Source organism: Gobio gobio (genome assembly GCF_949357685.1).
Source record: "Gobio gobio genome assembly, chromosome: 7".
NCBI classification, from domain to species: domain Eukaryota; kingdom Metazoa; phylum Chordata; class Actinopteri; order Cypriniformes; family Gobionidae; genus Gobio; species Gobio gobio.
This window is the reverse complement of record NC_137103.1, coordinates 19,352,671-19,368,283: the sequence shown is the minus strand read 5'-3', so window position 1 is coordinate 19,368,283 and position 15,613 is coordinate 19,352,671. Positions and strand designations below refer to the sequence as shown.

Sequence of the window (15,613 nt, the reverse complement as noted above, 5' to 3'; positions counted from 1 at the left end):
TTCATTAAAATCATTTAATTACTTATGTTTGAACATTTCTACTGAAAAACTGTCGATTTGTTATGAAATATTGCAGGTGTTTCTTCACTTCTCTAATTTAAATATGTCAAACAACAAATTGTTTTGTGAATAATTTTCCTGCATGTGTCCTCAATATCAATTTCAATCCTGTTAATCTTTGTGAAAATCCCTAAACTAACAAAAGTCGCTTCATTAATGGTGTCCTCCTGTTACCTGATACCTTTGATAAAATTACAGATATCTGGGTAATATTATCATTTTAAAAGATTGATATTTAAAAGATTTAATAATATCAAAAATGAACTTCAAGTTGGCCCTCTAATGTAAGCAGACTCTCCCAGTATTTCGCTGAGCAATGGCTAAGTTTAGCTCTTTGTTTCTGTTCTCTTATAAATCCTGTCATGAGCTAGTTGAAGTGTCTGATCTTTATAAGAGCATATTTCTGAAAGTCGACTCTTTAATAGAAATACTTGTTTAAATACTTTCAGCACAAGCATATTTCATTATAGCTACAGCAGTGAAAGTTACTGCATAACTATTCTCTGGAATGATGCTCAACCAGATCTGAACAATAAAAACAATTAAATGAAAAAATGTAAGAGAAATAACAGATGGTTTCTTAACATCAGAGCTTATAATTCTTTAATAACATAACAATAGTCACAAAAAAGTAAAACAAAGCAAAATATATATTATTATATTTGAGCAAAATATTCTTCTTATTCTAGTAATTAGATGATAGGCTTGTCACATCATCAGGGAAGTATAGCAATCAATGCAATTAATAAATGCCCCAAAGTCTAATCACAGAAGTCCACCCCCAAAAACTATTTTATGCACTTCAAATGACCCAAGTCCAAATCAGAGCCATGGGAAAGTTTTGGTATAGGCTGGTACATTTGCCATCTCTTCACTTCATGAATGGTACATGCAGTCTCAGCTGATCCATTTGCCTGTAAAACAAACATTTTTGTTTATTTACCAAGCGTATTGATTGTATGTTTCAGATAACTGAAAAAAATATGGCAGAGTGTGTCTTACCCCTAGTGACACCAAAGCAACTCTCACAGTAAATTGCATGACGGTAGACCCATAAGCTGTCACCGGCTTTCAGGTGTCCCAGAGATGAATTACACACCCCACACTAATAAAAGTAAAAATAACAATAAAACTTTTTAATCTTGAATTATAATAAAAAAAACAATTATTTATAAATTCTTGAATTAAATAATTTGATAAGTAACAATATAGTTTTCATAAATATTGATATTTTAATATACTTGATGAAGGTAATTATCAAGTGTTAAAAAAACGAACCTTGAAACAACGTGCATGACAGTTAATATTCATGTCATCCAGGATAATCTTTTCATCTGTGTACATGTTTTTTTGGCAGGTTGTGCAAATATCCTTTGCGCTCACTGTCCTGCAATTAATAATAATAATACAAATGTATTTGTATAGCACTTTTCATACATTAAATGCAACTCAAAGTGCTTCACAAGCATAAAAACTAATAATAGGTATACAAATTCACACAAAGTCAGCATATAAAAAGATTCAACAACAGGAAGGTTCAAAATGTAATGTAAAGAAATTGGCAGTACAATGTCACCTCAATATCAATGATGAAACCTTCACACCATATTATAATTCTTATAAGCAACATTAAAAATATATGCCTTTTAAAAATATGAATGCTTGGAGCCTCTTTCACTTCATTAGGTAGAGAATTCCAAATATTTGGAGCATAGTGGCTAAAAGAAGTACCACCAGATCGTTCATGAATAACTGTATATTGTGACAGAAGATTAGCGCTAACAATTAAGTGAAAAGCATTTCATATGTGCACAGCGCATCACGGCATCAAACTCTGGCATAATTCAGTTCTGGTTCCATACCTTTCGGGTGATGCGTACACAGTTGTAGTGGTTTTTGATGTGAGGGAGTCAGACAGGTAATCACTGGGCCTGTGGACAAAATTACATGACTAAGCCTACAAACCAAGTCAAATTTAATCAGTAATTCTTGTAATGTTTAATCTGTGGATGCCGAACCTGCTCTCTGTGTATGATGTTCTGCGGTAAGAAGGACTTGTGACTTGGGAGCTCCACTCATTTCTATGCATTTAAAAAGATAGAGAAGTGTAATAAACAATAAATAATGTATAAGGCAAAGACGCTTGAATAAGAAACACCATCCTACCTGTCATTTGATGAATACACAGTTCTGGTGGTTCTGGAGACCGATACATCCTCCTTACTGTAGGAACGATAAAAATCCATGACTGAGAGTAAAGCTCTCTAAGAGTCTAAATACGAATGAGCACCTGCTTTTGTGCTTTTAGCATCCATGGCAGTCGTAAGACTGGTTAAACTACTTAAAGGGCAAATGTCAAACTCGCCAAAAATGGGTTTACACCTTATATGCAAATGCCACATACCTGCTGTCATGTTTTGTGTAGCTTGACTTGATTGACGTTGGTATGAGAGTATCAAACAGTTGATCCTCAGTGCTGTGGAAAAGCATTCAGTGATGTTAACGTCTTACAGTGAGTGAAAAGCATTTACAGGTGTGTACTTGGAATTGTCTTTCAGGTTCTCACCTCTTTGTGGATCGGAGAGAATAAGATGTTTTAGCTGGTGAAACATCCTCTGTGGTGTAGGTTTTGATGCTAGAGTTCAAATGAATAAAAGGTTAATAGAGCAGCCTCATTATTTCAGGTTAGTCAGCAATCTGTAAGCAAGGCTGTGGTTACTGTACCTTGTGGTGGTCTTGAGAGGTGAAGTTGGTCTAGATAAAAAGAATGATAGGTTTCAGTTTAATTCGCACGCAAAACATAGCAAATAAATAACAACAGCAGCTGATTTAAAAAAATACTTCACCCAAAAATGAAAATTCTGTCATCACCTACTCACCCTCAAATTGTTCAAATTTGACATATAATTATGAGCTAAAAAGTTGAAATTATGAGATGCTAAATTGAAATTATGACAAAAAGTCATATTACTTAAAGGGATAGTTCATCCAAAAATGAAAATTGTGTCATTACTTTCACACCCTCATGATGTTCCAAACCTGTATGAGTTTCTTTCTTCTGTTGAACACAAAAGAAGATATTTTGAAGAATGTTGGTAGTGACAGTTGACGGCAGCCATTGACTTCCATAGTAGGAAAAAAAAGGCTACATCAACGTCTGGTTGCCAACATTCTTCAAAATATCTTCTTTTGTGTTCAAGAGAAGAAAGAAACTCATACAGGTTTGGAACAACTTGAGGGTGAGTAATTGATGACAGAATTGTTATTTTTGGGTGAACTATCCCTTAAGAGATTGTTTCTAATAGTAAGAAGTTGAGAAGCCCTGCTCTCTGACACTCACACATCAATGATGTCTGGTGATGACTTCACAGTAACCACCTCAGTCTTGTAGTCACTTTAGAGACACATAACATGTGCAATGAGCAACATTTCAATCTCTAAATTAAAGATTGTTTCATTTTACTGCATTATTTTTAGCTATAAATCTAACAATTGTGATGTGAACAAGCTTTAAGTTCTCACCTCTTTGTGGAGTATGATGTTGTTTTAGCTGGTGAAACATCCTCCTTGGTGTAGGATTTAATGCTGTGAATGAAAATGTTAAAAAGGTTAAGAGAGAAGCCACATTTTCCCGAGATTAGTCAGCGATCTTGAACCATGTTTTTTTTTCTGGTTAGTCAGCAATGGTGTGGTTACTGTACCTTGTTGTGGTCTTGATAGGTGAAGTTGGTCTAGATAAAAATAATTAAAAAATAATAGGTTTCAGTTAAATAAACACACACAAAAACAACACAAACACAACAGCAACTGAATTAAGAGATTGTATTGAGTTGGTTAAATGTTACATTATACTACAGTTATTTAGGACAGAATATCCTTAAAGTCAAACACTTAAGTTTATTACTTTTACCATAAACTGTATAGGCCAAACAATATGCAAAACATTTTAAAATTACCCTTGTGAAAAAGAAGTGGGAATTATTGTATTGAATTAGCACTTCATGTGTACTTCAAATCTTGAAAAGTATATTTAAAAAAAAAAACCTGTACTTTCATTTAATATAAATTAAGTACAATGCATTATCATTAAATTGCAATCAAGATACAATCAAGTGTCTGAAAACAGTTCACACTTAAGTATATACACTATATTGCCAAAAGTTTTGGGTCTCCTGCTTTACATGCACATGGACTTTAATGACATCCCCTTCTTAATCCTTAGGGTTTAATATGGAGTTGGCCCACCCTTTGCAGCTACAACAGCTTTTTCTTCTCTAACTCTTCAGGCAAGGCTTTCCACAAGGTTTAGGAGTGTGTTTATGGGAATTTTTGACCATTCTTTTAGAAGCGCATTTGTGAGGTCAGGCACTGATGTTGGACGAGAAGGCCTGGCTCGGCTCGCAGTCTCCGCTCTAATTCATCCCAAAGGTGTTCTATCAGGTTGAGGTCAGGACTCTGTGCAGGCCAGTCAAGTTCCTCCACACCAAACTCGCTCATCCATGTCTTTATGGACTTTGCTTTGTGCACTGGTGCGCAGTCATGTTGGAACAGGAAGGGGCCATCCCAAATTATTCCCATAAAGTTGGGAGCACGAAATTGTCCAAAATGTCTTGGTTTGCTGAAACATTAAGAGTTCCTTTCACTAGAACTAAGGGGCCAAGCAAACCCCTGAAAAACAACCCCATACCATAACCCCCCACCCCTCCACCAAACTTTACACTTGGCACAATGCAGTCAGGCAAGTACCGTTCTCCTGGCAACCGCCAAACCCAAACTCGTCCATCAGATTGACAGACAGAGAAGCGTGATTTGTCACTAGAGTCCAGTGGCAGCGTGCTTTACACCACCGCTTCCGACACTTCGCATTGATGTAAGCCTCAGCCATGGAAACCCATTCCATGAATCTCTCTACGCACTGTTCTTGAGCTAATCTGAAGGCCACACGAAGTTTGGAGGTCTGTAGCCATTGATTCTGCAGAAAGTTGGCGACTTCTGTGCATTGTGCGCCTCAGCATGCGCTGACCCCGCTCTTTAATTTGATGTGGCCTACCACTTCGTGGCTGAGTTGCTGTTGTTCCCAAATGCTTCTACTTTGTTATAATACCACTAACAGTTGAGCGTGGAATATTTAGTAGTGAGGACATTTCAAGAATGGACTTATTGCACAGGTGGCAACCTATCACGGTACCACGCTTGAGTTCACTGAGCTCCTGAGAGCGACCCATTCTTTCACAAATGTTTGTAGAAGCAGTCTGCATGCCTAGGTGCTTGATTTTATACACCTATGGCCATGGAAGTGATTGGAACACCTGAATTCAATGATTTGGAAGGGTATCCCAATACTTTTGGCAATATAGTGTATTTTTAAAGTATATTATTTCCATAAGGCGTATTTCCATAAGGCGTATCTCACAAGGCGTACATAGACATTTGTAGGAACATTTTGAAATTTGACCAAAAAATATAGAAAGCTTTTTTCCTCCTCTTTAAAAGTTGATAAGAATAAGCCTATTTATTTTGCTATTCTATCTATGCGTGATTATATGTTTAGCTGCATTTTATTATTTGCATTTTGTGTTGTTTTTTCTCTGTTGTCAGTGACCCATCAGAATAGACGTGGCAAGAAATCTGTGGGTCGTGACCCATCAGTTGAGAAGCCCTGATCTCTGACACTCACACATCAATGATGTCCTTTGATGACTTCACAGTCACCACCTCAGTCTTGTAGTCACTTTAGAGACACATAACATGTACAATGAGAAACACTTCAATCTCTAAATTAAAGTTTGTTTCATTTTACTGCATTATTATTTTTGCTATAAATATAACAATTGTGATGTGAACAAGCTTTAAGTTCTCACCTCTTTGTGGAGTATGATGTTGTTTTAGCTGGTGAAACATCCTCCTTGGTGTAGGATTTAATGCTGTGAATGAAAATGTTAAAAAGGTTAAGAGAGAAGCCACATTTTTCCAGATTAGTAAGCAATCGCGATCCATATTTTTTCTGGTTAGTCAGCAATACTGTGATTACTGTACCTTGTGGTGCTCTTGACAGGTGAAGTTGATCTAGGTAAAAAAAGTATTATGGATTTAATTTTAATACATAAACAAAACACAACAAAAGTGTTTAGGATAGAATATCATTAAAGTCAAACACTGAAGTTAATTACTTTTACCACAAACTGTATAGGAGAACCATATGTAAAAATTGTAACATTACCCTTGTGAAAAAGAAGTGTAAATTGTTGTATTAACTGTGTACTTGTACTGTCTTTACTTAAAAACTTGAATTATATTTTCCAATTTCAGATAATATAAAATCAATTAAATAAAACACCACTTAGATGTACCGATACTTTCATGACTGTTTCTTAACACACTTAAGTGCACTTTAGAAAGTTGCACTCTGTAATAATGTCAAATGAAAATTTTTTACTTTAAAGTCCATTTTAAATCATTATGTTTTAATAATCGTGTTATGGTTTAAAGTACACTTATTTTGATGTGTTGACTAACATACTAAAGCTCATCTAAAGTACTTGATTATTATTTTAACTATAGTGTTTTATTTGATATTACATTTAAAGTTACTATATTTGAAATGTACTTCATCATTACAAATGTGTACTTACAAAAATAATATTTAATTATATTTGAAATAACGTAAGATGTACTCAAGTCCTATTTATTTTGCTATTCTATCTATGCGTGATTATATGGTTAGCTGCATTTTATCATTTGCATTTAGTATTGTTTTTCTCTCACTGTAAAAAAAAAATCAGTTCTCCAATTGAAAATGTTCTAGTGACTGATCACATCTAAATTTTTTAGTTGGCCAAATTGAATTTCTGTGAATTAAATTGCATCAATTCACAGAAATTCAATTTGGCCGACAGAAAAATTTAGATGTGATCGGTCACTTGAAAATGTTCAATTGGAGACATTAATTTTTTTTTTACAGTGCTGTTGTTAGCGACCCATCAGAACAGACATGCAAGACATTTGTTGAGAAGCTCTGATCTCTGACACTCACACATCAATGATGTCCGTTGATGACTTCACAGTAACCACCTCAGTCTTGTAGTCACTTTAGAGACACATAACATGTACAATGAGCAACATTTCAATCTCTACATTAAAGTTTGTTTAATTTTACTGCGTTATTATTTTTGCTATAAATATAACAATTGTGATGTGAACAAGCTTTCAAGTTCTCACCTCTTTGTGGAGTATGATGTAGTTTTAGCTGGTAAAACATCCTCCTTGGTGTAGGTTTTAATGCTGTGAATGAAAATGTTAAAATGCTTAAGAGAGAAGCCACATTTTTCCAGATTAGTCAGCAATCTTGAACCATGTTTTTTTCTGGTTAGTCAGCAATGGTGTGGTTACTGTACCTTGTTGTGGTCTTCAGAGGTGAAGTTGGTCTAGATAAAAATAATTATAGATTTCAGTTAAATAAACACACACAAACACAACAGCGACTGAATTAAGAGATTGTATTGAGTTGGTTAAATTTTACATTCTACTACAGTGGTTTAGGACAGAATATCCTTAAAGTCAAACACTGATGTTTATTACTTTTATCATAAACTGTATAGGCCAAACAATGTGCAAAAAATTGTAAAATGACCCTTGTGAAAAAAGAAGTGTGAATTAATGTATTGAATGTGCACTTGTACTCCAAATCTTGAAAGGTATATTTAAAAAACAACTGTACTTTCATTTAATATAAATGAAGTACAATGCACTATCATTAAATTGCAAGATTAAGATGCAATTGTGTGTCTGAAAACAGTTCACACTAAGTACAAATTTATAAAGTATATTATTTCCATAAACATTGCTCTTTTTTCACAAGGGATACATAGACATTTGTAGGAAAATTGAGAATGTTGACAAAAGATATTGGAAGCTTTTCTCCTTTCTTTTGGAATTTGATAAGCCTATTTATCTTGCTATTCTATGCATGATTATATGTTTAGCTGCATTTTATTATTTGCATTTAGTATTGTTGTTAGCGACCCATCAGAACAGACATGCAAGACATTTGTTGAGAAGCTCTGATCTCTGACACTCACGCATCAATGATGTCCGTTGATGACTTCACAGTAACCACCTCAGTCTTGTAGTCACTTTAGAGACACATAACATGTACAATGAGCAACATTTCAATCTCTACATTAAAGTTTGTTTAATTTTACTGCGTTATTATTTTGCTATAAATATAACAATTGTGATGTGAACAAGCTTTCAAGTTCTCACCTCTTTGTGGAGTATGATGTTGTTTTAGCTGGTAAAACATCCTCCTTGGTGTAGGATTTAATGCTGTGAATGAAAATGTTAAAAAGGTTAAGAGAGAAGCCGCATTTTTCCAGATTAGTAAGCAATCGTGATCCATATTTTTTTCTGGTTAGTTAGCAATACTTTGGTTACTGTACCTTGTGGTGGTCTTGAGAGGTGAAGTTGGTCTAGACAAAATGAATTATAGGTTCAGTTAATATACAAATTAAATTAAAAAACAAACACACAGAAAAGACAGTAATGGAATTATGAGATCATACCAGAATATACACACATGACATCAAAATAGGTTACTGTTCAACAGTACACAAAAAGTCCTTAAAATCAAACACTTTAATTCATTATTATTAATATGAACTGTATAGGCCCAACAATATGAAACGTTATTAATGTTACATAAGCTAAAGATTTTACCATTTTGGTTTCTAAATGTAAACAACAATATACTGTATGGGAAAAGTGTTTGCAATTTTATTTATGCTTGACCTTGTGAACAAGAAGTGCTTTTTAGTATACAAAGAGATAACATACAGTTAAAATTATAATCAAGTACAAGTACATGTGCTTTAGTATGTCTAATAAGTATGTGAAATAAGTGTACGTCTATAAAGAATGACAAAATATTATTAAAACATAATTTAAAATGTACTTTAAAGTAAAACATTTACACTATTTTGACACAAAGTTTGATTACAACGTACAGTAGACGTTAGAGTTTAATGTTTAGCTAAGAAACAGTCGTAAATTAAGTGGCCTTTTATTTAATTAATATTATATTATTTGCAAGTACATTTTTAAATGTACTTTTAAGAATCGAAGTGCGCATTGAATACAATTAAGCACACTTCTTTTTCACAAGGGTTGAAGTTGAACGGTTGCATTTGACTAATTGTATTTAGGATGTTTCCCTCCCACTATCTATCATGGGTTGTGACCCATCAGTTGAATAGCACTGATATTATGACACGCACACATCACTGATGTTCTTTGATGACTTCACAGTAACCACCTCAGTCTTGTAGTCACTTTAGAGACATAACAAGTGCATTATTTTCTGCAATAAACACTAGATTTTTACTATCAATTGTGGGACTACAGAATCTTTTGGCATGTTGAGGTTGATATTCTGATTACAATTAAATGAATAGAATGTTGTTAAAGTTTATAAATATGTAAATGGAACATACCTGCCATCAGATTTTGTGTATGCTGACTTGACTGATGTTGGTATGAGAGTATCAAACAGTTGATCCTCAGTGCTTTGGAAAAGCATTCAGTGATGTTAACGTCTTACAGTGAGTGAAAAGCATTTACAGGTGTGTACTTGAAATTATCTTTCAGGTTCTCACCTCTTTGTGGATCGGACAGAATAAGATGTTGTTTTAGCTGGTGAAACATCCTCCTTGGTGTAGGTTTTGATGCTAGAATTGAAATTAATAAGTTGTTAATAGAGCAGCCTCATTATTTTAAGGTTAGTCAGCAATCTGTAAGCAAGGCTGTGGTTACTGTACCTTGAGGTGGTCTTGAGAGGTGAAGTTGGTCTAGATAAAAAAGTATTATAGATTTAATTTTAATACATACCAAAAATTAAGTAAAAAAAGCTAAGATTAATTGACATATATGATTGTATTTAGTATATAATCTATAAAACTCACCCATCAGCATTGTCCTTTGATGACTTCACAGTAATAACCTCAGTCTTGTAGCCACTTTAGAGACACATAACATGTAGTGAGATATACAGAGACCATGGGAAATATTAGGATACTTTTGCACACTTAACTGGATATGAATTTCTTTGAATTATATAACATAGACTAATTTATCTTAATATTTAACCGTATATCTGTTATTATTTTATAACTTACTACCAAAGCATGAATTTGAATATATCAAACTTGCTTTAATATTATGTTATATAATGCAAAGAAATGAATTTTTAAGCATGGCTCAAATATTAAAAATCATTATCACAAAAATCATTGTGAAATTGAGCCTGATTTACCTAGAACTCTTGGTCTTTATATCTGCCAGGTCTTTATCAGTGATCGTTTCAGACTTGGTAGATGCTTTCACCACATCCTGCCTGAGGACAAGAAGAGAGCACAGTTCAAACTTCTGTATGAACTGACAATGGGCCCTATTTTAATGATCTGAGCGCATTGTCTGAAGCGCATGCCGCAGGTGCACTTAGGGCGTGTCCGAATCCACTTTTGCTAGTTTAACGACGTAAAAAAGACGCATGGTCCAAAAGGGTTGTACATAGTCTATTAATGAGTCATGGGGTTGTTTTGGCCAAAATGTGCAATAAACCAATCAGAGTCTCATCTCCCATTCCCTTTAAAAGCCAGTTCTGCTTTCACCATGGCGGATTCGCTATTTACATGGTGGAATTTGTGAGATGAAAGACTGAATGCTTCTCCAGAGAGGAATCCTTTTATTTTTTTTATTTAAAAATGTTTGTGCTCATTACTAAAGGCCCATAATACTAACGCGCCCTTTAAATAACATAAAAAAAATACTGCGTTATTGACTTTAGACCAGGTTTTTGTTGGTCAATGACAATGGCAATGGTTTTCAGTTGCCTCAAAAAAGCAACGCACCAACAATGCACCTGAACACACCTCGTTTTCAGACCAGCACGCCCATGGGTGTACAGATGGGCGCCAGTGCATTGAAACTAGCAAAAAACACTTGCGTCGTGCCTGGCATCGCATTGCGCTAGGTGTATGATAGGGCCCATTGTCATTCATAACATGCCCTGTGACTGCAAGTAGAGATTAATTTAGTGTGAAATAGTTATGACAGATCTGCCATTATGATCAGTATCTTACTTGGTAGTGGTCACAGTTGTCTCGGTTATCTTCGAACCATCTTTGATTATTGTTGATGAAGTGCTGAAAGAATAATCATCAGTTTTGTAAGATCTTTGTAAGATTCAATCAGTCATTTAACCAGGTGTGTCTCAGAGGCTTTAGAGGCATTACCTTGTCCTGGGCTGCGTTCTTACAGTTGTTTTAGTTCCTATGGTTCTGTAGGGTTGGGTTGGAAAGATAATTGAGCGCTTAAAATGTTTTAAATTCCCAACATTTTTGGTGTCACTCAGACACTCTCACTTTCATGCAGACAGGTTTTAAATACAGCAAACATGGGTGACTAATCATATTGTAATGTAAGTCAAGGTTCTTCAAGAGATTAAGCATTATTGTACTGTATAGTATTATTGTGTTGTATAATACACTTTCTAAATTAAGTACTGAGACAGCTTTAAACACTAACAGTTAGAAGTTGTGATTTTGCAGTGCTAGAAAAGATTGCGTATATTTTACCTGGTTTCATTCAGCTTGTCCTGGCTGCCACCAAATCTACATATTGAAAACAAAAGATGATGTCATTTATGTCATTTTATCACATAAACTTTTTCCAAAGCATAATTTCTTCCACATAAGAAACAAATGCTTTAGTAAATCATAATTATGACAAAAGTTTTTTTTTGTGTGTGTGAAAATTATGTGATATTAATTCATAAAAGTAGAAATCATGAGAGCTAGTAATAAAGTTATAAAAAATCAAAAAGTCATAAATATTAGTTAGATATTTTGTCATTATGACTTATTACTATAGCTATATATAGTATAGACTTTTTGTCTATTACTAACTATAGCTTTTTTATCTCATAATTTTGATTATTTGTCATAACTGACTTTTTGTATCATAATGTCGACTTTTTATGTCATGATTTCAACTTGATAATTATTTCATCATTTACTCACCCTCATGTTATTCCAAACCTGTTTGAGTTTCTTTGTTCAGTTGAACACAAAAGAAGAAATTTTGAAGGATGTTGGGAACCAGACAGTTGATGGGCCCCATTGACTTCCATAGTATTTTTTTTCCTACTATAGAAGTCAATGGCTACCGTCAACTGTTTGGTTACCGACATTCTTTCAAAATAATTATTTTCAAAATTTCTTCTTTTGTGTTCAACAGAACAAAGAAACTCATACTCATTTTTGGGTGAACTCTCCCTTTAAGTCATATGACTTTTTGTCATAATTATGAAAAATTGTGATTTACCAAAATTGTGATTTACCAGTTTTTGGGCTTCCAAGGGTGAGTATTGTTATGCACTGTGTAATTCTAATGCACATTTGTAAACTTGGTAATGTGTGTCTTCAGCGGTGCATTACCTTTTAGAGAGAGCTTGGACAGAGGTAGTTGGTGAAGTGATGACGGTGGAGGTTTTGCTCTCGGTTTTGATGGTTTTATCTTGAGGGCTTTGTGTAAAAAAGAAGGATTTCATATCCATATTCATTTTTATGGCAACTTGTGGGATATACACACAGAAGTGTTAAGACGAGATTAACTACCTGACAAGGTTTTCGTTGGACTTGTAACGGCTCAGAACGGTTTTGCCAAAGTTCGGGTCATTTCTGTTGGGAAATGGGAAACACAAATTCATCTTGTCAGCTGTTTAGTCTGTCAGACACATAAATCCCATAGACAAAAAGCATCTGAAAGGTTTACAACCATATTACAGAGGCGAGATGTTAAACAACTTGTATCTATCTAGTTTGCTGTCAATTGATGCATGTGTTCAAACTCACTCGACTTGTTGCTTGTCCTCGTTCACATTTGCCTTGATCCAGCTATTGTCCTTCAGCAGGGATGCTTTCTTTTTGCTGTCATCAACTAGTTTAGTGGTTCTAGTGCTTGCAGTCGTACCTGTTTTCAATAAAAAGTATTAGGTAAATAAAATGACTTGATTATGGATGTACTGTACATATGATGGGTTACACTTTACTTTGATGATCCACTTTTGACATTCTAATAACTATAAGTAACTTTGCAACTACATGTAAACTAACTCTCGAGTATCAGAGTGTAGTAGACTGTTAGGTTAGTAGAATAAGTTGACGTAGTTGCAAAGTTACTTATAGTCAGTAGAATGTCTAAAGTGAATGTCTAAACACATCGAAGTAAATAATATGTTACCGAACAATGTTATTTTAATGCATCTCACCTGTTTGGACTTTACTGTATGATTTTCCAGTGAAAGACATGGTTTACGCTGTAAGAAGGAAATGAAACACGTTACGTTTGCAGTGGATACAGTATAGTTACTTCTGCATGTCATACTAAGTAGGCTACTATCCACAAGACGGTGCCAGCCCACGAGACATTATGAGCATGTCAATGCAGCATCATGTGCATAAAATGCATAATTTCACAATTTACGGTTAGCACATTCCATTCCTAGTGTTGATGTGGTACTGTCCTTTAACTTCATACCTTCCTAGATACACCCAAAACTAGTCTGTCCTGATCCCTGTAAAGACACACCCTTCAAACACCTGCCACTGAATCCATAGCAAACACCTGCCACTGAATCCATAGCAACATTTTCATGATTGAAAAGAAACGTCAGATGCACTAGTTCATCAGGTGAGAGGTTTCGGTGGATTTCATGTAGCAAAGGTTATTGTAAAAAGTGGGTGAAAAGTCAATGACAAATAAACTTTTATTAGCTGCTTTTCCTATTTGGGTAGCTGACATTAAATACTTTTTACTCATTGACATCCTAAACCTCCTTTTGGAGGCTACGCATTTTACTATATACAGTATACACACACACGCACACGCACACGCACACGCACACGCACACGCACACACACACACACACACACACACACACACACACACACACACACACACACACACACACACACACACACACACACACACACACACACACACAAACACACACAAAGTGCCTGTCAATAGTTTGGACATTTAAAAAAATATATATTTTTGAAAGAAGTTCTCTTATGCTCACCAAGGCTGCATTTATTTAATAAAAAATACAGTAAAAACAGTAATATTGTGCAATATTATTACAAATTAAAATAACTGTTTTCTATTTGAATATATCTTAATATGTAATTTCTCCCTTTGATGGCAAAGTTGAATTTTCAGCATCATTACTCCAGTCTTCATTGTCACATGATCCTTCAGAAATCATCCCGAAACATTTCTTAATATTGTTATTGTCAATGTTGAAAACTATTTTTGCAAATTAAAATTAAGTGGAAACAATGATACATTCAAACATTTGTGGTAAGATTAAAACAAATATTAATACAATGAAAATGATGCTGAAAATTCAGTTTTAGGTTTAAGGTACATTTTAAGATATATTTAAATAGAGAAGTTATTTTTATTCATAATAATATTTTGCTGTTTTTACTGCATTTTTGTTTAAATAAATGCAGTCTTGGTGAGCATATAAGAGACTTTACAAAAAACATTAAAACATTTGAATGTTTCCAAACTTTTGACAGGTACTATATATATATATATATATCCATAGACACATGTCCATAGACACATTATTCATCAACCCCACAATTTAAAAAACAAACAAACAAAAACAACCGCAAAATCTTTGCCGGAATTGCAATTCACTGACAAAAATATATTTCCAAAACTACTAGAATTCTGTGTAGATTTTTCTTATAATTTGAGCCGAGAACCGCAATAGTCAGAGACAATGTCATGTTTTTCAATCTCACCTTGACATTGTACACAGTTTTTATAATGTTACCTGCATAACTGCTGTATGAAATGCTCAACACAACATTTAATTAACTTTACACATTAACCACAGCCAATAAATCCATATGACAAGAGAATCCTTTTGAATTAACATATTTTAGTAAGATCACACTATGTTAACCTAAAAACCATTTGATTTTAGAAATAAAAAGAATACAAATATTAACCATGAAAATGACTGACATATAATTAGAATAGAATCAAGAGAAATACATATAGTGTGTACCTTGGTATTTCAGGTGCGCAGGATGTGATAAGAGTTCTGATGAGAATAATATACAGTTTACTTCTCTGCCCCTCTTACATATTTGACCTGGGTAGGGAAGGACCAGTGAAAGGTGTGGCTTCATATGACACAAGAGCAACTGAACCTGAACTGTGAGCACAGCAATGTCAATGTGGTTTACAGTAGGGGTGTGTCTTTATCAGGTCTTTCACTCAGCTGAGAATGATAAAAAGGCACTAATGAATGTCATTTTGAACATAAGGAGCCAATTGTTTGTCTTAAGAAACTATGTGAAAGCCGCCATAACAACCTTCAAAGAGATGTCAAGATAAGACAGGGGGAAAACTGTTCAGGGTGTTGTTCTCAAGGTTTAAAAGTTCAAAAGTCTGCCATTCTGAATGTTTATTACTT

General features: G+C 34.3%; 1 protein-coding gene across 2 annotated transcripts; it reads right to left on the bottom strand.

Moving 5' to 3' along the window:
• Positions 1-634: 634 nt before the first annotated feature.
• On the bottom strand, positions 635-15,343 carry scel (sciellin). 2 transcript variants are annotated; one of them, XM_079820965.1, is made up of 35 exons: positions 15,203-15,343; positions 13,385-13,432; positions 12,969-13,086; positions 12,732-12,794; positions 12,552-12,638; positions 11,691-11,726; positions 11,349-11,393; positions 11,196-11,258; positions 10,367-10,447; positions 10,017-10,070; positions 9,873-9,902; positions 9,711-9,782; positions 9,549-9,620; positions 9,333-9,386; positions 8,499-8,528; positions 8,323-8,385; positions 8,139-8,192; positions 7,455-7,484; positions 7,279-7,341; positions 7,094-7,147; positions 6,097-6,126; positions 5,922-5,984; positions 5,738-5,791; positions 3,762-3,791; positions 3,583-3,645; positions 3,401-3,454; positions 2,785-2,814; positions 2,627-2,695; positions 2,465-2,536; positions 2,227-2,283; positions 2,079-2,141; positions 1,923-1,991; positions 1,339-1,447; positions 1,063-1,165; positions 635-974 (listed from the first exon to the last, which is right to left on the bottom strand). In XM_079820965.1, the coding sequence occupies exons 2-35, from the start codon at positions 13,422-13,424 to the stop codon at positions 958-960; spliced, it is 1,992 nt and encodes a 663-aa protein (XP_079677091.1). In that variant the 5' UTR covers positions 13,425-13,432; positions 15,203-15,343; the 3' UTR covers positions 635-957. The 2 variants fall into 2 exon arrangements, with proteins under 2 accessions (XP_079677091.1, XP_079677092.1); XM_079820966.1 differs by lacking the exon at positions 9,333-9,386.
• Positions 15,344-15,613: the final 270 nt, after the last annotated feature.

Excerpts from the sequence above, each read along its gene's own strand:
- scel (XM_079820965.1), bottom strand. The coding sequence starts at position 13,424 with ATGTCTTTCACTGGAAAATCATACAGTAAAGTCCAAACAG. Across the intron at positions 9,621-9,710 it reads TCTGTCCGATCCACAAAGAG|CACTGAGGATCAACTGTTTG; the intron begins GTGAGAACCTGA and ends GCTTTTCCAAAG. Across the intron at positions 8,529-9,332 it reads TCAAAGAACATCAGTGATGT|ACCAACTTCACCTCTCAAGA; the intron begins GTGCGTGTCATA and ends CATTTTGTCTAG.